The sequence below is a fragment of the Loxodonta africana genome, chromosome 8 (assembly GCF_030014295.1).
Source record: "Loxodonta africana isolate mLoxAfr1 chromosome 8, mLoxAfr1.hap2, whole genome shotgun sequence".
NCBI lineage: Eukaryota > Metazoa > Chordata > Mammalia > Proboscidea > Elephantidae > Loxodonta > Loxodonta africana.
Window position 1 is genome coordinate 46811875 of NC_087349.1, and position 26833 is coordinate 46838707.

The 26833-nt window shown below is 39.4% G+C and overlaps 1 protein-coding gene across 4 annotated transcripts in view; it reads right to left on the reverse strand.

The window, feature by feature from the left end:
- GSAP (gamma-secretase activating protein) overlaps window positions 1–21791 on the reverse strand; it is a 99446-nt gene extending 77655 nt beyond the window's left edge. For 3 of the 4 annotated variants that reach the window (XM_064289902.1, XM_064289903.1, XM_064289901.1), the window contains exons 1-3: window positions 21646–21789; window positions 1899–1972; window positions 902–958 (exon numbers count right to left, since the gene is read on the reverse strand). In XM_064289902.1, the coding sequence (XP_064145972.1) occupies window positions 902–958; window positions 1899–1972; window positions 21646–21754 (240 nt within the window). In that variant the 5' untranslated portion in view covers window positions 21755–21789. Of the gene's footprint in view, window positions 1–901; window positions 959–1898; window positions 1973–21645 lie in introns of all 4 variants that reach the window. The other variant, XM_064289904.1, reaches the window with a different exon arrangement.
- Window positions 21792–26833: the final 5042 nt, after the last annotated feature.

A 26833-nucleotide genomic window follows, 5' to 3' on the forward strand; every position in this document is an offset into this window, starting at 1 on the left:
AAGGAGAGGAAAGAAGGGGTGAGGGACAAAAGGTATTGGGAACTCATCTAGTCATAAATAAGTAATACTTTGCTTCCCATTTGGATACTATAAGGAGAGCTTATTCAGTTAAAACTTGAGAGAAAAACCAAAGTACAGTAGACCCACTTCTATTTCTTCCACTAAGTACAGCTAAAAATCCCTGGGCATTGGATTAAAAAAAAAAAAAAAAACCTAAGACGACTCGGAAAAGTGGAGAGAAGGCAGACCATCTAAAGACCTCGTGTCCTGAGGAACAAACAGTGGTGAGTTCCGGGTTTTCTTTTTGCTTCATATATCCCAGAATGGGAGGTGAAGAAACAAATAACCTGGAAACGGCAACAGGAACAGACAAAAAAAATGCCCCAACAAATACCTACTCTTTCTAGGCAAAGTGCCAGGAAAGGGGAAGCCTAGCAAGACAAAAAATTTATAGACAATAACCACCCTACTGCAGCCAAACACCACAGAAAAAACGCAGCCCTACTCCCAGCCCCATTAACAAAGCTCTTAGGAGCACACTAATCTTGGGGAGGCCATTGGACCTCCTAGATTCCTACATAATACTGGAATAATTGGTTTGGTCTTATTTTATTTAAATTTCAAAGGACTAAGAGATCTTAGCAGATATTAAAAATTATCTTAGTTAAATGTGAATTTATTTCGGGTCTAGGAATCCTTGCATTTTTTAAAATTTTTAAAACTTTTTTAGGATGGTGATGTTAAAAGGGAGAAGAGAAAGCAGGCAAAGATATGTAAACAAATTTTTAGAAGATAAAATGGGGATTTATATCTTGGAAAAGGAAGAGCAGAAAGAAAGATACTGTAAGAGCAGTAAAGTAACCAATGAATAATCTACAGTTTACAGTGATTTTTTTTTTACCTCATTTTGTCTGGTTTGGCAATCATATAATCCAAAGAAGACACTTCCCTTATCATCCTGAAAGAAAAATTTAACCAAATGTTTACTAAATATCCTTATTTAGAAGTTAGGATGTTATTAGTTAAACACAAAACAAAACCTGCAATAATTCAACTAATCTTAGCAGTAAGCACTTTGAGGGTATTTTGCCATCCATGTCAGAATGGAACTGAACCTGTTTTAGCTACTCATGCGGACTCCAGAATTGAAATGAACATGCAGGATCCTGGCCATGTTTTAAAACCCCGTATAGTAGGACTTAACATGGTGAAGGAGTCAATCTTTTTGTATTTCCATTTTTACCTTTAAGAAAATAGGTACAACGGATACTAGGAATGGCTAAAGTAGGTCTATAATATTCTTATAAGTAAAACTTTTGAATCAAACAATTCCTTAAATACATCATCCTTAGATACGATTTAAAATAATAGCTTTTTTTAACCAAAAAAAGTATAGTGATACAATTTTGCAAAGCAAACTGAACACTGAAATTATTCTTTCATGTTTCTCTAATACGGTAAAGTGATCAATAAAGTTAGAATATTTTGCCTTAGAACACTTAACTTTGAAAATACATTGTTAAATAATAATACCTCAAAAGTCCCAGCATATCTTTAGTCTGTCTGGATGGACAACTTAGAGTACTCATATTTTTCTCAAAGCTAAAAATTTAACATATTAATTTGGTTTATAAATCTTTTACATAGCATTTTTCCTATAGAAAATGGATTTTTTTATTCAAAAAATTTTGAGCACTGCATTATATATTATACACATTCAATTTTATTTTATTTAAAAAAGAAAACATTTCATAAAACTAAATTTCAATTACCATATTAAATCTCACCAAAAAAATAAAGAACTAAAATCACATGTTAAAGGTTAAAGGACAATTCTTATTCATTACTCCTCAATAATATATTGTATAGAACTATGTCAAAAAAGAACATAAACATACCTTATAGGTATAAATAATATTTCCATTTCTTTCAAAATTTAGTACACGTAAGCTGTCATAATTTTCTAAAATATCTGAAACGGTAAGATAATAATAGCAAGTTAATACTTAGTAGGAGATGTTTAAAAATATATATAACAAATATAATATTAGTGAAAGAAGCCAAGTACAAAAGAATACTTAGTAATGATTCTATTCCATAGAATTTAAAAACAAGCAAAGCTATCTGGTAGTAGTAGTTGACCTTTGGAGAAGAGGAAGGGAATAATAGTTGGGAGAGATTACAACGGGGTCCTCTAAGGAGCTGATAATGCTGTATATCTTGAGTATACTGGTATGCTAACTGTGCAATAACTCACTGAGCTGTATGTACTCTTGATCTGTATACTCTTCTGTGTCTGTGTTATATATCAATAAATTTTAAGTATCTATCAGCTTTTGCTTTACATATCTTGAACTATGTCTTTAGGTGCATACAAATTTACAACTGTTATAGTTTCCCAGTGGCTTGACCCTTTTATTCATTATGAAATATCCTCCTTTACCTCTTATAATTTTTTTTGTTTTAAAGTCTACTTTGTCTGATATTGCTATAGCTGCATCAGCTTCTTTGGCTACTATTTACATGGTATAACTTTAACATTCTTTTGTTATTAGTCATCTGATGTCCTTATATTTAAGGTACATGTCTAATAACTAGTATCTAGTAGATTTTTTTTTTTTTTACCAATCTGACAATCTTAATCTTTTAATAGGAATATTTAGTCCATTTAAAGTAATTACTGATATATTGGGTTTATTTCTATCATTTATTATTTGTTTTACATGTAATCCAACTGTTTTACTCTTTTCTTGTTCTTTTATGCATTAATCAACATTTTTTATATTTCATTTTCCCATCTATTAACTTGTCAGTTACATATTTTTGTTATTCTTTCATTGGTTAAAATATTACAGCACATATCCCTGACTTATTATGTTCTAATATAATGTAATTATTATATGTTAATAATTATACCATGTTATAATATAATTTAATGTGATACCAAGAAATGTGAAGCAACTGGAACTTTCATACACTGCAAATGGGAGTATAAACTGAAAACTGGCAGTATCTATGAAAGCTAAACATAAATGACTTAGCAATTGCACTACTACATACACACACACACACACACACACACACTGGTGGTGCAGTAGTTAAAGCACTCGGCTGCAAACCAAGAGGTTTGTGGTTTGAATCCACCAGCTGCTCCGTGGGAGAAAGATGTGGCAGTCTGTTTCCGTAAAGATTTACAGCCTTGGAAACCCTATGGGGTCGTTATGAGTCAGGATCGACTCAACCACAGTGAGTTATATACATGTTATTTTCATTAGCTGCCATCGAGTCAGTTCCAACTCATAGCAACCCTATGTACAACAGAACAAAACGTTGCCCGATCCTGCACCATCCTCACAATCATTGCTATGCTTGAGTCCATCATTGCAGTCACTGTTGTCAACCCATCTCATTGAGGGTCTTCCCTTCTTTCTTTGACCCTCTACCAAGTGTGATGTCCTTCTCCAGGGACTGCTCCCTTCTGATAACATGTCCAAAGTACATGAGACAGAGTTTTACCATCCTTGCTTCCAAGGGGTATTCTGGCTGTACTTCTTCCATGACAGACTTGTTCATTCTCCTGGCAGTCCATGGTATATTCGATATTCTTCGCCAACACCATAATTCAAATGCATCAGTTCTTCTTCAGTCTTCCTTTTTCATTGTCCAGCTTTCACATGCATATGAGGCAACTGAAAAGACTATGGTGTGGGTCAGGCACACCTTAGCCTACAAAATGATACCTTTGCTTTTTAACACTCTAATGAGGTCTTTTGTAGCAGATTCACCCCATGTAATAAGTGGTTTGATTTCTTGACTACTGCTTCCATGGGTGTTGATTGTAGATCCAAGTAAAACGAAGTCCTTGACAATTTCAATTATTTTCTCTGTATATCAGGATGTTGCTTATTGGTCCAGTTGTGAGGATTTTTGTTTTCTTTGTCCTGAGGTGTAATCCGTACTGAAGGCTCTAGTCTTTGATCTTCATCAGGGAGTCATATTTTGAGTGCCTTCCAACCTATTCATAAGGTTTTCACTGGCCAATTTTTTCAGAAGTAGAGGGCCAGGTCGTTCTTCCTAGTCTGCTTAGTCTGGAAACTCCGCTGAAACCTGTCTACCATGGATGACCCTGCACGTATTTGAAATACCAGTGGCATAGCTTCCAGCATCACAGCAATACATAAAACACCACAGTACAATAAAATGACAGGTAAGTGATGGATATATATATATATACATACGTACATATATATACATATGTATACACACATGTATATATGTACACAGTACAACTGTAGTGCAACAGATATTATGTATCTTTTGCTGACATGTATACACATAACATACATATATATTTATATATATTCTGTGTGTGTACATCGTTGTGGTTAGGTGACATTGAGTCAGTTCCAGTTCCTACTCATAGCGACCCTCCCTATGTACAACAGAACAAAACACTGCCAGGCCCTGAGCCATCCTCACAATTGTTGTTATGCTTGAGCACTGTTGCAGCCACTGTGTCAATCCATCTCATTGAAAGTCTTCTTTTTCACTGATCCTCTACTTTACCCAGCATGATGTCCTTCTCCAGGGACTGATCCTTCCTGATAACATGTCCAAAACTATTTGAGAGGTAGTATTGACATCCTTGCTTCTATGGAGCATTCTGGCTGTACGTCTTCCAAGACAGATTTGTTCATTCTTTTGGCAGTCCATGGTGTATTCAATATTCTTCACCAACACCATAATTCAAAGGAATCAATTCTTCTTTGGTCTTTCTTATTCATTACCCAGCTTTCACATGCATATGAGGCTATTGAAAACACCATGGCTTGGGTCAGGCACACCTTGGTCTTCAAGGTGACACCTTTACTTTTTTTTTTTTAATTAATTTTTATTGTGCTTTAAGTGTAAGTTTACAAATCAAGTCAGTCTCTCATACAATAATTTATATACACCTTGCTTTACACTCCTAATTGCTTTCCCCCAATGAGGCCACACACTCCTTCCCTCTACTGTCTCTCCTCATGTCCATTCGGACAGCTTCTGGCCCCCTCTGCCCTCTCATCTCCCCTCCAGACAGGAGATGCCAAAATAGTCTCATGTGTCTACTTGACCCAAGAAGCTCATTCTTCACCAGTACCATTTTCTAACCCATAGTCCAGTCCAATCCCTGTCTAAAGACTTGGCTTTGGGAATGGTTCCTGTCTTGGGCTAACAGAGTGCCTGGGAACCATGACCTCCGAGGTCCTTCCAGTCTCAGTAAGACCATTAAGTCTGGCCTTTTCATGAGAATTTGAGGTCTGCATCCCACTGCTCTCCTGCTCCCTCAGGGCAGTCATCAGTTGTAGCTGGGCGCCATCTACTTTTCTGGTCTCAGGCTGATGTAGTCATGAGGCCCTTTCTGTCTCTTGGGCTTATAATTACCTTCTGTCTTTGGTGTTCTTTATTCTCCTTTGCTCCAGATGGATTGAGACCAATTGATGCATCTTAGATGGCCGCTTGCTAGTGTTTAAGACCCCAGATACCACTCTCCAAAGTGGGATGTAGAATGTTTTCTAAATAGATTTTATTATGCCAATTGACTCAGATGTGCCCTGAAACCATGTCCCCGCCTCTGCCACACTGGCCTTCGAAGCGTTCAGTTTATTCAGGAAACTTCTTAGCTTTCGGTTTAGTCCAGTCGTATTGACCTCTACTATATTGTCTGTTGTCCTTCCCTTCACCCAAAAGAAAACTTATCTACTATCTAATTAGTGAAAACCCCTCTTCCTCTCTCCCTCCCTCCCCCCTCTCGTAACCATCAAAGAATATTTTCTTCTGTTTTAACTATTTCTCGAGTTCTTATAATAGTGGTCTTATATTTGTCCTTTGCAACTGACTAATTTCATTCAGCATAATGTCTTCCAGGTTCCTCCATGTTATGTCTCATGAATTGTGTAGTATTCTATTGTGGGAATATACCATAATTTATTTATCTATTCATCTGCTGATCGGCACCTTGGTTGCTCCCATCTTTTTCCTATTGTAAACACTGCTGCAATGAACATGGGTGTGCATATATCTGTTCCTGTAAAGGCTCTTATTTCTCTAGGATATATTCCAAGGAGTGAGATAACTGGATTGTATGGTAGTTCTATTTCTAGTTTTTTACAGAAGCGCCAAATCGATTTCCAAAGTAGTTGTACCATTTTACATTCCCACCAGCAGTGTATAAGTATTCCAGTCTCTCCATAACCTCTTCAACATTTATTATTTTGTGTTTTTTGGATTAATGCCAGACCTGTTGGAGTGAGATGGAATCTCATTATAGTTTTGATTTGGGTAATGATCGTAAGCATTTCCTCATGTATATGTTAGCTGCCTGAATGTCTTCTTTAGTCAAGTGCCAGTTCATATCATTTGCCCATTATTTGTATTCTTGTTGTTTAGTTTTTACAGTATCATGTAGATTTTAGAGATTCAGGCACTGATCGGAAGTGTCGTAGCTAAAAACTTTTTCCCAGTTTGTAGATAATCTTTTTACTCTTTTGGTGAAGTCTTTGGATGAGCATAGATTTTTAGGAGCCGTCCCTGTTATCTGGTTTCTTTTCTGCATTTTTAGTAATGTTTTGTATTAGGGTTCCTAGCATTGTCCCTATTTTATCCTCCATGATCTTTATCGTTTTAGGTTTTATATTTAGGTCTTTGATCCATCTTGAGTTCATTTTTGTGCATGGTATGAGGTATAGGTCTTGTTTCATTTTTTTTGCAGATGGATATCCAGTTATGCCAGCACCATTTATTAAAAAGGCTGTCTTTTCCCTACTTAACTGACTTTGGGCCTTTGTCAAATATCAGCTGCTCATATGTGGATGCATTTATGTCTGGATTCTCAATTCTGATCCATTGGTCTACGTATCTGATGTTGTACCAGTACCAGGCTGTTTTGACTACTGTGGCGGTAATAATAGGCTCTAAAATCAGGCAGAATGAGGCCTCCTACTTTGTTCTTTTTCAGTAATGCATTACTTATCCGGGACCCCTTTCCCATCCATATGAAGTTGGTGATTTGTTTCTCCATCTCATTAAAAAATGCCATTGGAATTTGCGTCAGAATTGCATTGTATCTATAGATGGCTTTTGGTAGAATAGACATGTTTACAAAGTTAAGTCTTCCTATCCATGAGCAAGGTATGCTTTTCCACTTATGTAGTTCTCTTTTGGTTTCTTGCAGTAGAGTCTTGTTTTTTTGTATAGGTCTTTTACATTTCTAGTAAGATTTATTCCTAAATACTTTATCTTCTTGGGGGCTACTGTAAATGGTATTGTTTTGGTGATTTCGTCCTCAATGTTCTTTTTGTTGGTGTAGAGGAATCCAACTGATTTTTGTATGCTTATCTTGCATCCCGATACTCTGCTGAACTCTCCTGTTAGTTTCAGTAGTTTTCTTGAGGATTCTTTAGGGTTTTCAGTGTATAAGATCATCTGTAAATGGAGATACTTTTACTTCTTCCTTACCAAACTGGATGCCCTTTATTTCTTTATCTAGCCTAATTGCTCTGGCTAAGACCTCCAGGACAATGTTGAATAAGAGTGGTGATAAAGGGCATCCTTGTCTGGTTCCCATTCTCAAGAGGAATGTTTTCAGGCTCTCTCCATTTAGGGTGATGTTGGCTGTTGGCCTTGTATAAACGCCCTTTATTATGTTAAGGAATTTTCCTTCTATTCCTATTTTGCTGAGAGTTTTTAACAAGAATGGGCATTGAACTTTGTTAAATGCCTTTTCTACATCAATTGATAAAATCATGTGGCTCTTGTCTTTTGTTTTATTTATATGATGAATTACATTAATTGTTTTTCTAATGTTGAACCATCCCTGCATACCTGGTATGAATCCCACTTGGTCATGGTCAATTACTTTTTACATATGTTGTTGAATTTTATTGGCTGGAATTTTGTTGAGGATTTTTGTATCTAAGTTCATAAGGGATATAAGACTGTAATTTTCTTTTTTTATGGTATCAGGGATATGCTGCCTTCATAGAATGAGTTTGGTAGTATTCCGTCCTTTTCTATGCTCTGAAATACCTTAGTAGTAGTGGTGATAACTCTTCTCTAAAAGTTTGGTAGAACTCTGCAGTGAAGCTGTCCAGGCCAGGGCTTTTTTTTGTTTGGGAGTTTTTTGATTCCCTTTTCAATCTCTTCTTTTGTTATGGGTCTATTTAGTTGTTCTACTTCTGTTTGTGTTAGTTTAGGTAGGTTGTGTGTTTCTAGGAATTCATCCATTTCTTCTAGGTTTTCAAATTTGTTTGAGTATTGTTTTTCATAGTAATCTGATATGATTCTTTTCAGTTGGGTCTGTTGTAATATCCCCATCTCATTTCTTATTTGGGTTATTTGCTTCCTCTCCTGTTTTTCTTTTGTCAGTTTGGCCAGTGGTTTATCAATTTTGTTGAGTTTTTCAAAAAACCAGCTTTTGGTCTTGTTAATTCTTTCAATTGTTTTTTGGTTTTCTATTTCATTTAGTTCAGCTCTAATTTTTATTATTTGTTTTCTTCTCGTGCCTGTGGGTTTCTTTTGTTGCTCTCTTTCTATTTATTCAAGTTGTAGGGATAATTCTTTGATTTTGGCCCTTTCTTCTTTTTGGATGTGTGATATAAATTTATTGATATAAATTGACTTCTGATCACTGCTTTTGCTGTGTCCCAAAGGTTCTGGTAAGAAGTGTTTTCATTTTCATTGTATTCTATGAATTTCTTTATGCCCTCCTTCATGTCTTCTGTAACCCAGTCTTTTTTGAGCAGGGTACTGTTCAGTTTCCAAGTGTTTGATTTCTTTTGCCTGCTTTTTCTGTTATTGATTTCTACTTTTATGGCCTTATGGTCAGAGAAGATGCTTTGTAATATTTCAATATTTTGGATTCTGCTAAGGGTTGCTTTATCACCTAATATGTGGTCTATTCTAGAGAATGTTCCATGTGCACTAGGAAAGAAGGTATACTTTGCAGCTTTTGGGTGAGTGTTCTATATATGTCTATGAGGTCAAGTTGGTTGATTGTGGCACTTAGATCTCCCGTGTCTTTACTGAGCTTCTTACTGGATGTCCTGTTCTTCACCAAAAGTGGTGTTTTAAGTCTCCTACTATAATTGTGCAGCTGTCTTACTTTTCTATGCTGTTAGAGTTTATTTAAGTATCTTGCAGCCCGTCATTGGGTCCAAAAATATTTAATATGGTTATATCTTCTTGGTATATTGTCCCTTTAATCATTATATAGCGTCCTTCCTTATCCTTTGTGGTGGATTTAACTTTAAAGTCTATTTTGTCAGAAATTGATATTGCCACTCCTTCTCTTTTTTGATTGTTGTTTGCTTGATATATTTTTTTCCATCCTTTGAGTTTTAGTGTGTTTGTGTCTCTAAGTCTAAGGTGTGTCTCTTGTAGGCAGCGTATAGCTGGATCATGTTTTTTTATCCATTCTGTTACTCTCTGTCTCTTTATTGGTGCATTTAGTCCATTTAAATTCAGCGTGATTATAGATAGGTATGGGTTTAGTGCTGTCATTTTCATGGCTTTTTATGTTTGTTGTTGACAGTTACTTTTTTGTGCTGAGAAGTTTTTCTTTGTAAATCATGTGTCCCTCTTTTTCATTGTAGTTGAATTTGTTTTTGCTGGGTCTTTATGTTTATCCTGGTTTTTATTTTGAAGTGTGAGATTGTTAGTCTTCTTTGTGGTTACCTCAATATTTACCTCTGTTTTTCTAGGTATAAGCCTAACTTATATCTCCCTATACCACCTTGAGTTCCTCTCCATATGGAAGATCTATGTCTACTTTATTTAGTCCCTCTTTATTGATTATTGTTAACTTTTACATGATGACATCACTGATTCCCTGTTTTGAGCTTTTTTTTTTTTTTAGTCTTATTTTATTTTTGTGATTTCCCTCTCTGAGTTGATATCTGGATGCTTTGTTCTGCATTCTAGTATGGTGTTGATATCGGGTATTATTGATTTTCTAACCAGAGAATTCTGTTTAGTATTTCTTTTAGTTTTGGTTTGGTTTTTGCAAATTCCCTAAGGTTGTGTTTATCTGTACATATCTTAATTTCGCCTTCATATTTGAGAGACAATTTTGCTGGATATATGATTCTTGGCAGGCAATTTTTCTCCTTCAGTGCTCTGTACATGTCACCACTGCCTTCTTGCCTGCACAGTTTCTGCCGAGTAGTCCGAACTTATTCTTATTGATTCTCCTTTGTAGGTGACTTTTTGCTTATCCCTGACTGCTCTTAAAATTTTCTCTTTATCTTTGGTTTTGGCAAGTTTGCTGATAATATGTCTTGGTGGCTTTCTTTTGGGATCTACCTTGTATGGAGTTCAATGAGCACCTTGGATAGATATTTTTTCATCTTTCATGATGTCAGGGAAGTTTTCTGCTAAAAAATCTTCAACACTTCTCTCTGTATTTTCTGTTATCCCTCCCTGTTCTGGTACTCCAATCACTCACAAGTTATTCTTGATAAGAGTCTCATATGATTCTTAGGGTTTCTTCATTTTTTTTAATTCTTTTATCTGATTTTTCTTCAAATATGTTGATGTCAAGTGCCTTATCCTCCATCTCCCAATTCTGCATTCCAGGTCCTCAATTCTGCTCCTCTGACTTCCTATTGAGTTGTCTAATTCTGTAATTTTATTATTAATCTTTTGGATTTCTGAATGCTGTCTCTCTATGGATTCTTGCAGCTTATTAAATTTTTCATTATGTTCTTTAATAATGTTTTTCATTTCTTCAACTGCTTTATCTGTGTGTTCCTTGGCTTTTTCTGTATATTGCCTGATCTCGTTCCTGATGTCTTGAAGTGTTCTGTATATTAATCTTTTGTTCCATGTCTGGCAATTCCAGGAATGCTTCTTCATCCAAGAGAGTCCTTGATTCTCTGTTTTGGGAGATTGTTGAAGCAATCATGGTCTGCTTCTTTATGTAATTTGATATCGACTGCTGTCTCCAAGCCATCTTTAAGTTATTGTAATAATTAATTTTATATTTGTTCACTGTGTCCTAGCTTCTTGCTTTGTTTTGTTTCAGTGTACCCAAATAGGCTACTAGAGTGCACTAACTTGATTACTGGAGCCTTGAAGCACTATTTCCTGTTACCAGATGGCTAGATCTCTTACAAGGTACATAAGCCTAGGAGTCCATTCACTATTCTTGTATAGAATCAGCTCAGGTGTCCTGATAGTCAGTCACCTAGTGTGGTGTAAGTTCTCACCTACTATCTTAGAGGAATAGTGGTGATGGTTGTATGCACTGGTTTCTGGTAGCGGCAGGCAGTCACACTCTGAGGAAGGTAGGGTGCTGAGAGCCTTCCCCCAAGTGTCAGTGAGGAATTAGTGTCTCTGTTCTCTAGAGTGCTCTGGTGGGTGGGCTCTGCAGCTGTACCTTAGGCACCCAGTGCTTATACCTGTATAGACTACAAGGCACCACTATCCTCAGACCCCTTTCACAGGTGGCTAGGCGGCATGGATGGAGCCTCCAGCCCTCAGGTCCCTGTTGTGGGTAGGAGAGGGCTCTGTTTAATAGGCAGAGTGGTTTCAGATCTCCAAAACCTGCCTGTCCACTGCACAGCTGAAACAATTACAGTCAGACCTCTAACAGATTTGCCCTTGCATTATAATAGTCATCTGGATCCCTGTAGGGGTGAAAGCCAAAGTCTGTGATCACTTATGCCTGGACTGGAGCTGCTTCCATTCTGGGCTTCCAGATTAGGGGAGCTGGGGAGGTATTTTTTCCCCGTTTGTCAGTTTGCTTCTTCTCCCAGGCCAGGAGAATGGCTCCAAGAGGGTACAGCAGATTCTATCTCAGGCCCAGGGAATTCAACTGTTAATGCAGCTGGCTGGGGTGGGGGGGGTGGTGAGGGGGATCAGGTAGATAGGAGAGAGTACTTTCAGAAGAAGGAGCTATTAGATCCATGCAGTAAATTAGACAGAATCACTTAGCTTGTGTTGAGAGTGCTGTTTTATCTCAGATTCCAGAGGCGTGTGTAGCCTGTGTGTGCTGGCTGCATCCCTGCTGGGATTGCCCCAGGGGGTTAGGGCTGCTTCCTAAGCTTGTCTTCTTTCACTGAAGCAGCTTTGTCCTAAACCCCACAGCCAGACCGATGGCTGTCACACCAGGGTGTCAGGGTGCCGGCATTTCATTTGCCTTCTTTTACTGAAGCAGCCGCTTCTTAAACGCTGTGGCCAGCCTGGCTGTAGACACGCCACAGGGTCAGGGGTGCACCTCTTTGCTTGCCTTCTTTCGCTGAAGCTGCAGTGTCTCAGGAAACTACCATCAGCCCCACCGCATTCACACCAAAGAACGGCACCAAGGAATCGGAGCTGAGGAGCTGCATGGGCTCAGCAACTCGTCGCTGCTTCTGCACTGTCTCTTGTTCCCCAGTCACTCAGATTGATTCCTTAATTCTACACTTGATACTCAAGGTTCGTCGATTGTCATATATACAATCAGTTCACTTGTTTTTTCAGGTCTTTGTTGCAAAAGAGTTCAGCACAGGCTTCTGGCTAGTTAGCCATCTTGACCCTGCCTTGACACTTTTACTTTTTATCACTTTAAAGAGGTCTTTTGCAGCAGATTTGTCCAATGCAATGTGTCGTTTGATTTCTTGACTGCTGCCTCTATGAGCACTGATTGTGAATTCAAGTAAAATGAAATCCTTGACAACCTTAGCCTTTTCTCTGTTTACCACGATGTTGCTTATTGGTCCAGTTGTGAGGATTTTTGTTTTCTTTATGTTGAGGTGTAATCCACTATATATATGAATATATATACACACACACACACACACACACACGGGTTTGGTTTTTTTTTTTTTGTTATGGCATAGTAGTTAAGTGCTATGACTGCTAACCAAGAGGTCAGCAGTTCGAATCCACCAGGCACTCCTTGGAAACTCTATGGTCCAGTTCTACTCTGTCCTACAGGGTCGCTATGAGTCAGAATCAACTCGACGGCACTGGGTTGGGGTTTTATAATACATATACATACACACGTGTGTGTACATACATATTTTTTTTTCCAAAGGATACATATAAGAATGTCATTTGGGGTTTCCAGTTTCCTGTTACGAACTATAGTGCAACAGACATTCTTTGTATGTATCCTTTGCTGACATACACACACACACACATATATATATATAAAATCAAAGGATACATACAAAAATGTCTTTTGCACTACATTTCATAACAGCCAAACTGGAAACCCAAATTGTCCTCAAGAGAAGAATGGATAAATTTTGATATATTCAAACAATGGAATACTATACAGCAATGAGAAAGGAGTAGCATGCTATGACAATACAATATAAATAATTGAAAAAAAAAGTTCAGATCCTCTGCCCTCTCCCCTCCCAAAAAAAGGCACAAACTCTGTGATTCAATTTGCATACAAAGTCTGAAAATGAATCTACAGTGTTAGATGAGTAATTACCAGAAGAGAGCATGAAGGAGACCTTTGGGGTACTGTTAATATTTTGTTTCCTCCTCTGAGTTCTAGTTACATGAGTGTGTTCACTTTTTAAAAAGTAACTGAACTGTACACTTATGATTCGTATAGTTTTCTGTATATAGGACATATTCTAATAAAGAAGATAAAAATTCTTTACTTGAAACATTTAACTTATAAATTACCCGATAATGATCTTTCTTCTAAGATTTTGAGATATTTTTCCCAATTCTACAGTTAAAAGATCTAAACATTGACAAATATGGCACTAATATTATCATCATTAATTGGGGAAAAATATATATTTCTGCAATTCCCCCAAAAGTTTTCCAAAATTAAATTTCTTAAGCTTCTTAGATGTTAAATATATCATTACATTATGACAAATTCTAAGAGTCAGACTTGATTGCAAAATATTCTTTAACTCAGAGCAAATTTCAGTTTGTATTACTAATTAAAAAGATAACATACTAGAAAAATTGGTGACCTGGATTCCTGCATTGTAACTGGGGCAGAGAAATATTTAGAGAGGAAGGGCAAGTTTCATTGAGAACTCAGGCTTCATCCTGGGATCTCTCTTCCCCACCCCTCACAGGAAGAAGCTGTGTGGACTTTCTAGGGGAAGTGTGGAAGGAGTGGAAAGTGTTTTTTATACATGAGTGTATACATTTTTCCACATTCTGAGCTGTCAGACACACTTCCCACTGACTAGATTCAAGAAAAAATAAGGATAATAAATTGGCCTCTTAAGAGAATAATATAATTCAAACAATTAGCTTAGTACTAAATGTTGTTTTTGCTGTCGAGACAATTTCAACTCATGGTGATCCCATGTGTGCAGAGTAGAACTGCCCCATAGAGTTTTCAAGGCTCTGATCTTTCAGAAGCATATCGCCAGGCTTGTCCTCCAAGCATATTGCTGTTTGAATCCACCAGCCTCTGGGTGGATTCAAACAGCAAACATTTCGGCTAGTAGCTGAGCACTTCAGCATCTGTGCTATTCAAGGACTCCTGTAGTGCTAAATACCAAAAAATATGAAACATACTGCTGTCAAGTTGATTCCAACTCATAATGACCCTATAAGACAGAGTAGATCTGCGCTATAGGGTTTCCAAGGAGTGGTTGGTGGATTCGAACTGCCTACCTTTTGGTTAGCAGGCAAGCTCTTAACCACTGCACCACCAGGGCTCTGTAGTGCTAAATAAACCTTCACAATTCAGAGTTTTATTCTGAGCTGAGCTTGTCCATACCATGCACAAAGTATTATAGGCCCATTGTACTGATTAAAAAATTGAGTTTCAATCAGGTTAAGAACCTTGGCTAACATCATACAGTGAAAAAGTGGCACAGACTGATCTCAAACATAGAAAAAGGTAAACATAACAATCAGCTAAGCTTCCTGTATCAAGCTTACAATGGAAAGTGAGTAATTACCCAAAAATCCTTTGAAGGTAGATTTTGAAGACATCTAAAAAGAATTTTGGTGAGTTTCTTTTTGTTCTGCACATGATTCTGACAACTTCTGGAATGCAACGGGTCAATATTTTGAGAAGTATTTATTTTCTTTCAAGATTCTAAGGATGCTGGGAGAGACCAGCTCAAAAGTACACTTAAAATGCTTTAGCCAAGATAAACTCTTTCACATGAAATCTTGCTAAGAAAATCCAATTCCTTGCAAAAGCACATCTATTTTCAAATCACTAAAAGATTAAGAAAACAAAAATTTCCAAAACATGTGCAGATTACAATAAATGATATATACTTATTCCATTAAGCCAGTGGTTCTCCACTCTGGCTGTGTGTTGGAATCATCGGGGAACTTTTAAAACAACACTGATACCCAAACTATACCCAAAACATTCTACTTTTATTAGGGCTGGTGTGGAGCCCAGTCTCTGGGGTATGTGTGTATGTTTCAATTTCCCAGGTTTTTCTAATGTGCAGCAAGGATTGAGAACCACTGAATTACATATTTACATTACAGATGAAGCAATTTTCATTAGGCAGCAAAACTAGGACTGGCTTATAGTGTAACTATGGTAGACAAAGTAAAAGAAATAATAAAAATAATGCTTCCATGGGCACAGTGGATAGTAACTGCAAACCAAAAAAAACCAGGTCTATTGCCAGGGAGTTGGTTCCAACTCATAGCGACCCTACAGGACAGAGTAGAACTGCCCCATAGGGTTTCCAAGGAGCAGCTGGTGGACTTGAACTGTCAACCTTTTGATTAGCAGTTGAGCTCTTAACCACTGCACCACCAGGCCTCCACAATAACCACAGACTTCCATTAATTCTGTAGTTAAGTACGTGGTTGCCATTTCAAGGACATTTGTTAGACAAATTTGGCGATGTTGCAAATCCAGAGAGTAATGTCTTACCATACACACATTAGCCCAACAGCCCTTCTTCCCCCAGATTACTCAGTTATTTATGTTTTAGACACACCCTTTTAGAAGAAGTAGTCAACAGACTATTTGCTTATTCATTCTGACTCTTCTCCCAGTAGGTCATCACTGGAAAGTCCAGAGGAGGAAGTTTAGCATTTCAAATGAGGAAATGAGGTTTAAGTTTACAGTTCTGTGTACTCAGGGCCCATGAAGAAAAAATGTAGCATTTTGATAAATAAGATATTTGCACAAGTAAATCTACAGAAGAAAGGACAGTACCTAGATATTTACTGTCTTGGCAAGTCCTAGCGCATGTAAAAACAGAAGCTGGTTTACCAGATAGTCTCATCCATTCCAACCTACTCTTTGCCAGGTATAAGTGATTTTACTTCACAGGAAAATGCTTGCCAAATGTGTAAATTTGGTTCCTAATTGCAATAAGACAAAAATCAAAAGTATTTCTTGTCTTTCCAATGACTATACTTGTGGGAAATGGGTCACACAGTCTTACACAAAAACTTTAACTAGTTCCCAATACATAAACCAAGAACTAATGAAATATGATCATACCTATGGCATTCCTATTCTGTTAGTAATTCACATATAAGTCCTCAGGTGCAACATTACCAGATATTAGAGTTCCTAAACCTATGAAGTAAACATCATCATGTGATTTATATTTCATATTCTGAATAAAAGAAGATAAAACAAGGATGGGGTAATTGGTTAAGAAGCATTAAAACGTAGGCAAATGTATGGAGAACAATATGTTTTAGTGGTCACCAGGGGTGGGAGGGAGGAAGAAAAGGGGAACCATTGTTTTAGAGGCAGTGGGTTTCTGTTTCTGGTGATGGGAAATTTGGCATCAATTAAGGGTAATGGCTGTACAACATAATTAATATAATTGATATCACTAAATTGTACACCTGAAAAATGCTGAATTGGCAAATGTTGTATGATGTATATTTTTATGATAATAAAAGAGAAGCATTAAAAAAATAAATGAGCATTTAAAAAGGACACTAGGAAAGCAGGGGAAGAAAAAACGAAGGGTGCTGGAAAAGAGTAGTGAAACAACAAATGAAAACAACGAGACTAAGCCAACTGCCTGGCCATCAAGTCAGTCTGGCAGTATACAGGGAGCACAACAACAACAACAACAAAAAATCATTACTTTTGAATCAGTCACCTGGTAAAATATATCACTTCCCTGGCCAAGATTAATGATGACAACATTTGAAAGTCTGAATCAATCTGGTATATCATAAATCAGAGACAAATCAAAGCAAGCCAGAAGATGGGGAAAGAAAACTTACATTATTTTGTCTTAAATACATATGACATGTAAACCTTAGAAAATGTACATCCCACAAAACTTTTTTTGTTTTTTGTTTCTTGAGGGTATGATCCAGTCCAACAAAGGATTAAGCATTAGAATCAAAAATCGATATATAAAATCAACTGCATTGCTATATACCAGCAAAAGTTAAAACATGTAATGCTTTGAAACGTGCCATTCATCAGAGCAACAACAACAACACATAACCTAGGAATAAATCTAGCAAAAGGTGTGCAGAACTTTCAGGGAGAAAATTCTAAAACTTGTTAAAAGACATTAAAGAGGGCCTAAAAAATAGCAAGCTATACTTTGTTCAAGGTTGGGAAGATCTCCTCAAGCTGATTTATAGATGGAATGCAGCTCCAATCAATATTGCGATAGAGTTTTCAGTAAAATTTGACAGGCTGATTCCAAAATACATAAGAAAGGGCAAAGGGTATACAACAACCAAGAAGACGACTAAGATGAAGGGACTTACCCTACCAATAATCAAGACTTAACATAAAGCATAATTATTAAAATGTTGTCATCTCAAATTACCAGTGGAACACAATAAAGAACCCAGAAAAGGAGACTCACACATATATGGAAACTTGATGTGTAACTCACGTGACTTTGCTATCAGTGAGAACAGAAAGAACTATGCGGCTAGTGATACTGGAACAACACACTATTAATATGGAAAAAAATAAAATCAGATTATAGCATCAGTATTACAGTAATAGTACTCCACTGCGTGAGCTGGGACAAGTACTTCCTTGAAAGAGGAATCTTGGCAGTACATCTCCATGTCTACCATATTGTTGTATACTTACACAATAGAATACTATACAGCAATGAAAATGAATGACCTACAATTACAGCAATCAACATGGATAAATCTCACAATATTAAGGTGGAAAAAGCAAAAAGAAAACATATATTATGCTTTTCATTTATTTAACATTCACAAAAGAGCAAAATGAAATGATATTCCTTAGGGAGATATACATATGGGTTAAAACTGTAAATCAAAGAAATGCTGAAAACATAAAAGTTAAAGTAGTTGTTACCTCTGGGGGTTGAGGGACAGAGATAGGAACAGGATCGGATAGGGGCACATAAGAGCCTTCAAAAGTCTTGATACTGTTCTACTTTTAAGCTGGGTAGTTGAGCGCTTGGCTTTGCTTTATTTTTTTATTGTTATTCTTTACAGTTTCCAAAAAAAAAAAAAAACCAAACCCATTACTGTCAAGTTGATTCCGACTCATAGCGACCCTATAGGACAGGGTAGAACTGCCCCATAGAGTTTCTGAGGAGCACCTGGTGGATTTGAACTGCCAATCTTTTGGGTTGGCAGCCACAGCACTTAACCACTACACCACCAGGGTTTCCACTTTACAGCTTATATATGTTTAAATATCTTTTTGTATAATTGTTTTAATTTTTGAAAGAACAAATATTTTCTCCATGTTTTAAGAGAAACCATTTTCCCAAAATTCAGCTCTGGACCAGGAACAGATGCAGTAACCAGATGTGGTCTCCTTACTCTTCAACCCCTTGTTGACTAAAATGCTATCCCATAGGCACAGAATTTCTATGGCTGACTTAGCATATCTCACTGGTTATTTTGCCAAGAATATGTCATACTTCACGAGTATCAGCACCACTAAGAAATCTTCAATTGTATTTGTTGATGTAAAAATACTAAGGCTTCAAATTTAGAAAGCAAGCTGCAAGGAGGAGACATTACAATCATGTAATTATTCATAATTTACATTTGAAAAGCTGGGACTTAGAAAAAAAATAATTTGCACAAAGGTGTGGAGTAACGCTGTGCTAGAAATAAAACAGAATCCCAGATTCCCCTGCCAGTGCTACAAATTATAGAAGAGGAATTGAGAAGCTTAACTTGTGTTCTTTTGAGCTACCACCCACTAGTGATTATTGGAGGTAGCAATTTCCCTTAATATATATAATGGGGCTAACAACTTACCAAGATGCTCTGTAAGAACAAAATACTACCAATATCCAAAAAGCTTGTATTTCTAGTAGGTTTACCAACAGAGTATCTGTTGTTTGGTAGAAGGTCAATACACAACTTTAAATTTCTTCACAGCTGAAATGAAAGATACAAAGAAGCCAAGAATCCAACTGGGTCAGACACAGCATTTCAATCACAACCCACATTACTGAAACAGGTGACTGTGGCATTTCACATTTCATCTAAAGGCATATTTGCAGTCAACTGCCATTTAGCTAGACAAGGTGTGAGTTTAAAGAAAAGCCTACTTTGTGGTGGAAAATAGACTTGGAAATGTCTAATGCATTTCAAAAAATTAAGCCTTCAAAAGCTCTTTAGTCATTTGGGAGATTTTTCAAATTCCTCTCCCCATCTCATCCCATCCCACTCATGAAACTGTACTAATAATGCTATTAACAGCAAACTTAAGCCTTGAGCTACACAAACATATACGATTCTTTATTTAGAACTAATAACCAATATATCAAGGCAATGAAACCTACAAATAATTCTGCTACAAGCCATAGGACAGGAGGGAAGAAGTTGCAGATAGGAGTAATTTAATACCCCTCCAAAAAATGCCCTCAAACAGTCCACAATGTTTAAGGAAAACCAGAGAAAGAAAGGCAAACACACAGAAGTGGATGGTCCAATGCACTAGGTGGGACCCAGAGGCACCATTGCCTTAAAGCTGAATTTAAGCCCTGAAGATACACTGTCGTTTACAATAAATTTCTCTTCTTAAAAAATGTTCTACATTCTACTTTGGTCAGTAGCATCTGGAGTCTTAAAAGCCTGTGAGTGGCCATCTAGGATACTCCACTGGTCTCACCTGGTTGGGAGCAAGGAAGAATGAAGAAAACTAAAGATACAACGGAAAGACTAGCCCAAAGGATGAATGGATCACATCTACCATGGCCTCCACCAGACTGAGCCCGGTCCAACTAGATGGTGCTTGGCTTCTACCACTGACTGCTCTGACAGGGATCACAATAGAGGGTCCTGGACAGAGTTGGGGAAAAATGTACAACAAAATTCTAACTCAAAAAGAAAGACCAGACTTGCTGTCCTGACAGAGACTGGAGAACCTCTGAGAGTATGGCCCCCAGACACCCTTTCAGCTCAGTAATGAAGTCACTCCTGAGGTTCACCCCTCAGCCAAAGATTGGACAGGCCCATAAAACAAAGCGAGACTAAAGGGGCACACCAGGCCAGGGGCAAGGTCTGGAAGGCAGGAGCGAACAGGAAAGCTGGTAATAAGAAGGGACCCAAGGTTGAGAAGGGAGAGTGTTGACATGTCACGAGGTTGTTAACCAATGTCATAGAAAAATATGTGTACTAACTGTTTAATGAGAAACTGGTTTTCCTGTAAACCTTCATCTAAAGCACAATTTTTTAAAAATTTCTCTTCTTAAAAAGAAAAAACTAGGAAACCACCAAATGCCTCTTCTTTGAAGTAGACAAAGGCTGGGAAGGTTCAGAAAGTAACTTCACTGTTTCACCAAAATCAAAACAAAGGCTTTTGTGGCAGATGATAAACAAGGCCTCAAATATTGGGAATGTATTCCAGTTCTCCCTGAAAAAGTGGGGCAGGAAATCTGAGCATCACTTTGTCCCACTCCCCCCATTTGCTGGCCTACACAGGTGGTGTGCTTGGTGCTGGTGGAGATGGTTTGGTGCTTCTTTGGAGCACAGCAGGCACTCGGTTCACGGCTCAGGGCCTGAAAGCTGGCCCCTGCCCTCTTGCACTTCACCCAGGAAGGACTATGTCCCTTAAATCACTGACGCTGTTCACACGTAACAGTTGCACAATTCGTCCCCCCACAAATGTGGGGACGAATTGTACAATTGTTCCGTGTTTATATGGTGGTTTTCATAGTGGCCACATTCATCTTTCCTTTTTCATAAAGCGAACTTCCAAGAGGCCCTACCAGGCTGATGAGCCTTCCTAGACTGGTAAGATGCGACCGACTGAAGCAGAGAACGACACTCTCCCACTCCTGGCAACCTTTGCCTGGGAAGGAGAGTTCAGGCAGCTGCTCCTCCACACCTTCCCCCACATGAGGTGATGCTGAGGGTACCACTAGTGTCCCCGGCCTTCCAATTGAGGGTGAATTACTTCGGGTAACAAGCAAGTCAGAAGCAGAACTCGTTCGAGAAAGTGATGCAACCCAGCTATGACTTTGCCTCGGCTCTGCACCTCCAACCTCCACCTCGAAGACAGGGGTGAGGGTGGCAAAGCCTAAGAAGCTGGGTCTGCAGAGACGGTACCTCACCCCTTAGGCGGCGCCAACTTCACATTTTGGCCAGGGCCACAGGCTGCTCCCCACCGGGCCCGCGCCCACCAGCCCCTTCTGGGCGCCCCCAGGTATGACTGGCTCAGGACTCCCGTCCTCCCCCAGGCCAGCCGCCCCCAACGCGCGTCTCCCGCACCTGCGCCGCCGCCTGGGGCCCCAGCGACAGCCGGCGCCGCCCGCTGCGCCAGCAGCCCCGGGAGCACGTCCCTCTGGAGATCGAAGTCGGCAACGAGACGCAGAGCCATCGCCCGGACGCGGGCCACCGGCGGCTGTGGGGACCCGCGCCCCGGGCATTCCCGGCCCTCCGCGCGCCAGCTCGCCCTGCCCCGGCCCGCGCCCGCGCCCGCCCCCTTCCTTCGCCCCCGCCCGGCCGCCCGGCTGCTGCTTTCGGTTCTGCTGTCGCCACGGCGGAGAGTCCCGAGCGCCGCCTCTTCCCGGCTCCGCGTCCCCCTCCCCCGTAGCAACCCCAGACCGGCGCTGGGCAGGGCCGTGAAGACCAGACCCGCCGGGCCGGGAGGCCTCAGCGTGCGCTCTGCGTGCAGGAGGATGCGGGGACGACGGCGGGGGCGGGGGAGGGGCGGTGATTCGTGCAATTGTCAGATATTTATACGGTGGTTTTCACAGTGGCTGCATTCATCTTTCCTTTCTCATAAGGCAGACTTCCAGGTGCCCCTGCCAGGCTGATGAACCTTATTAAGCAGGTGAGATGCGATTGAAGCACAGAGAACAACCTTCTGTCACTCCCTGCAGCCTTGGCCGGGGAAGGAGAGTACAGGCAGCCCTGGAAAAGGTGTGGTTAGCCCATTCAAACTTTGCTGAACATTAGAATTTCCTGAGGAGTTTTCAAAAATCCAGATGTCCATACTAATCAAATTAGAATGTGGGTGCTAGGCTTTTTTTTTTTTTTTTTAATCTTCAAGTGTTTCCAATGTACAGCAAAATTTGGGAGCCACTGGGCTGAAGAGAGGTGTCACTAGCTGGGTCCCCTGAGGAGGTTCAAGTTCACCACAGGGTCAGAAGCTGGAGGCCTCCGAAGTCTACTGGACCCAGTGTCCGGCGGTGGTGTTTTATTAGTAGTATTTAGGTAGTAAATAGCAGGAGTTAATGTGTGGAGAAGGTGATTCTGTTTTAAGAGAGATACTGGAGACACTGGAGAAACTGGAAAGGGTTAATCAGCTTAACACAAACAGGGTCGTCTTTGTCCATTTAAGCTGTTCCCTTACACTGGCTTTGCAGAAGGTGAATTGTCTAGGATTCCCACTTTTTTGTGGAGATTCACGTAAAAAAAAGGAGCTCTCATTCTTCCCTGTCATCCCAGGTGCCTTCTCACCCACCTCCCTGCCATCAGCTCAGTGTTAATTCTTAAGAATCTCATCTTTCCTTAGCTTTCTTTTTGTTCCCTCGAGTACACATCGTGCTAAACTTATTAGTCAGTGTTCATTTGGCACCAACATATCCAATCCATCTTGAACATCAACTCCAGGTTATTATTTTCCCTAAAACTGAGCTGTCCTCATTTCTCAGTGCAGAAGACCTTGACTGGCAGCTCACTGCCACAGGATAAAAAGGCCACAATTTATTTATGACATTGCTTTGTTTCAGTTTTGTACCCTTTCTGACTTCTAAATTAGGTAACATTCATTCATTCAATAAATACTTATTGAATGCCTACTATATGCCAGGCATTATTCTAGAGACAGTGAATGTATCAGTGAAGGAGACATAGGGCATTTCTGCTCACACTTCTGCTCACTTGGGATATACATTCATGCTGAGCATAAACAAGTAAATATGGAACACCTTCAGATAGTGATGAATTCTATGAAGAAAATTAAAGCAGGGTAAGGAAACCCTGATGGCACAGTGGTTAAGAGCTACAGTTGCTAACCGAAAGGTCGGCAGTTCAAATCCACCAGGCAATCCTTGGAAACACTATGGGACAGTTCTACTCTGTCCTGTAGGGTCACTGTGAGTTGGAATCGACTTGACGGCCGTGGGTTTAAGGGAACCCACATGGGGTCGCCATGAGTCAGAATCAATTTCAGGTCAACTGGAATTGGAAAGGAAACAAAGTGACAGGGGTGGGGAGTAGAATCTATTTTCTATCAGGCACTCGGGGAGGTCCTCTGAATAACTGATATTCAAGGAGAGATCTGAATTGGGGAGCCAAGCAAAGTCTTGAGGGAAAAAAAAAGCAAGCACATGTATACCCAGAATTCTTTTTCATTAAATCTATGTAACAAGTTCAAAGGTTTTACTTAAACTGTAGTTACTATCAACAGAATTTCTCCTAGGGAAGGAACTGTCTTTCCTTGGCAAAGTGCCTTGAAAAGGCCACTTAAGTGTCACGCTATGGGCATAATGCCTGCTAGCCAACTCCAGGACATCAGAGGGTGGGGGAAGCTTCTCTGCATGGGACAAGGGGAACTATTAGTTTTGAAAGAGAAGAGAAATAATTAGGAAATAGAGAAGCAAGAAGTAACCAAAGATCGTGAGAGCCTGTGACAAGGTGGCATGAAGGGTAAGTGAATGCCCATTTGTCAAGGATAGAGGACATTTTAAGTACTACTATCAGAAATAATTTGAAAACTTGTCATCCATCTTCTTTACTCAGTTCTTCTCACATCTTCCCAGTGGCTTTACCTGGGAGCTTGTTTGAAAGGAATGTCTTAGGCCCCTAGACACACTGAATCAGAATCTGCTTTTAACAAGATCCCCAGATGATTCGTGTGTACATTAAAGTTTGAGAAGCACTGGTCTAGCTACATTATGCTTTGAATAAGAGCTGTTTTCTTTCTCTGTTTGCTTGCTTGTTACTGAGCATGTGTTAATTAGGTACAGAGCAGAGAACTCACTCCAAAATTCAGGAGCCAAGGGGGTAGGTAGAGAAGTCCAGAAGTCTTCCAAAATATATCTACTCTGTGCACATCACTACACAGTGATCCTAATAAAATAAATGGGCATCCCAAATCAAGGAGACATTCTTTACTGATCTTCAAACTTTTCAGTGTTTTGCTTAATATGACTTCAGTAAAATAATACTAAAGATATACACAAAAAAAAAACACCCATACACAAAGGAGATGGAAAAAGATGTGGCCTTTCTAGGCAACTTTTAAAAATGTACAAGACTGTAACTATGGTGTGGGGTGGTATCTGACCTCCTCTGACTTCACAAGGGGCAAGGAGAATCAAGATCCACAGCCCAAGGCTGATTCCTATGAGGTGGAGACCAGACACACCTCCTCTCTCTGCCATCTTTACAAATTCCAACACCAGCCGTCCCTCCCGCAGCAGCAGTCTCTGCTTCTCTGCTGGGTTCAATAATTCATTGCAGTGGCCACACAGACAATACTCAGGATTATGGGGCTTTTTAGGGAAGTAACAGTTTACAATTTAGGTTTAGGAATGCTCAGGATACAGTTCTTCCTTCAGGACCACATCTTTTCAGCCACCTCTCTCTGGCCCCCTCATCCTCTGTCCTGCTTGGGCGACTGTTACAAAGCTCTTTTAGCTCTGCAGATTAGTATGCCAGTAAGCTTCAGTTTGAGGGCACTCAGCTCTAATTCCATGAGTCTGCAAGCCTAGCTTACTACCTACTCCACCAGCAAGGCTTTTTCATGAAGGCACTCAGCTTTCTCGCTCTGTAGGCTGGAAAACCCATCTTGCCTTCTCCTGCTAGTCTCCTGGTTCTGCTGCCTCTGCTGCTGCCATTTCTCTGCCACTGCTTCTCGCCATCTTGCCATTTTCGGTGTTACAGCTCTCTCTCTGTCTCCTGGGTCTAGGAAGGTTTCAGTACAGGGATCCCAGGTCCAAAGGATGTACTCTACACTGGCTATCCTTAATTGGTGGTGGTGAGATCCTCTCTCTGTTCTGGAATTGGCTCTCTTTTTAAGCCTAGCGGGATAGCAAAACTGACCAATCCCCTTGGTGGACCACAATTATTTTACTTGCACAGTCCCACCCTGTCATGGATTGAATTGTGTCCCTCAAAAAATATGTGTCAACTTGGTTAGGCCATGATTCCCAGTATTGTGTGGTTGTCCTCCATTTGTGATTGTAATTTTATGTTAATAGGATTAGGGTGGGATTGTAACACCCCCCTTACTCAGGTCACTTCCCTGATCCAGTGTAAAAGGAGTTTCCCTGGGGTGTGGCCTGCACCACCTTTTATCTCTTAAGAGATAAAAGGAAAGGGAAGCAAGCAGAGAGTTGGGAACCTCATGCCACCAAGAAAGCAGCACCAGGAGCAGAACATATCCTTTGGGCATGGGGTCCCTGTGCCTGAGAAGCTGCTTGACCAGGGGAAGATTGAGGACAAGGACCTTCCTCCAGAGCTGACAGAGAGAGAGAAAGCCTTCCCCTGGAGCCAACGCCCTCAATTTGGACTTGTAACCTACTAGACTATGAGGAAATACATTTCTCTTTGTTAAAGCCATCCACTTATGGTATTTGTTATAGCAGCACTAGATAACCAAGACACACCCAATCACGTGGGTGGGAGTTAACAAGACCATGGCGACAAAGGCCACACAAAAGCGATCCATTGCACTACAAAGATCTTCAGGGTGGATAATCTCTATGTCCCTAAACGACCAATTCCAAGTTGTAATTGTTATGATAAGATGATAAGGTTTTGCTGGCAATCATTTCACAGTGTTTTTAAATTCCATCCTAAAAATTTGAAATGAAGTACATTGACATCCTACACATTCTCTTCACCTAAGAAAGGAATTTTATTTAGATATGGTTCAAAATAGAAGATATATTCCTATTTCTTAGCAGTTCCAAATGGAATTCCAAAGATAGCCTAACTGTTAACAACAGTTATCTCTGGAGAATGTTGCTATTTGAAGGTTTTTTGTTGGTTGGTTGGTTTTATTTTTAAATCTTAGGTACATGTTAATTTTTTATTTTAAAAGCTAGCTTTATTTTTTTTTTAATTTATCCTTCACTCTGACTTTGGTAATAAAATTATCGTACACACTTTGAGGGACCATCTTCCTCATAATTTATGCCAATTTTTGTCCTGTGTATTTGCAGAGCTGACTGCTAAGGGATATCATCTATTGTTCCTACATGTTTCTTAGAAAGCTGAAGCTGAATTTATCAGCGATTGAGAACAGAATAACTGTTAAATTCTGCTTTTGGATTTACGTTCTTAGTGTTAAGAGCACTCCTGCATTTTATTGAAAAGAAAATTGACAGATTTTTAAGGAAATATTCTGAAGAATAATATGTCCATTATTTGGGGGAAATAAAGGATTTCCCATTTTGCAAGATGGGCTAGACAACAATTTGAATCCAGAAGGTCTAAAGGAACT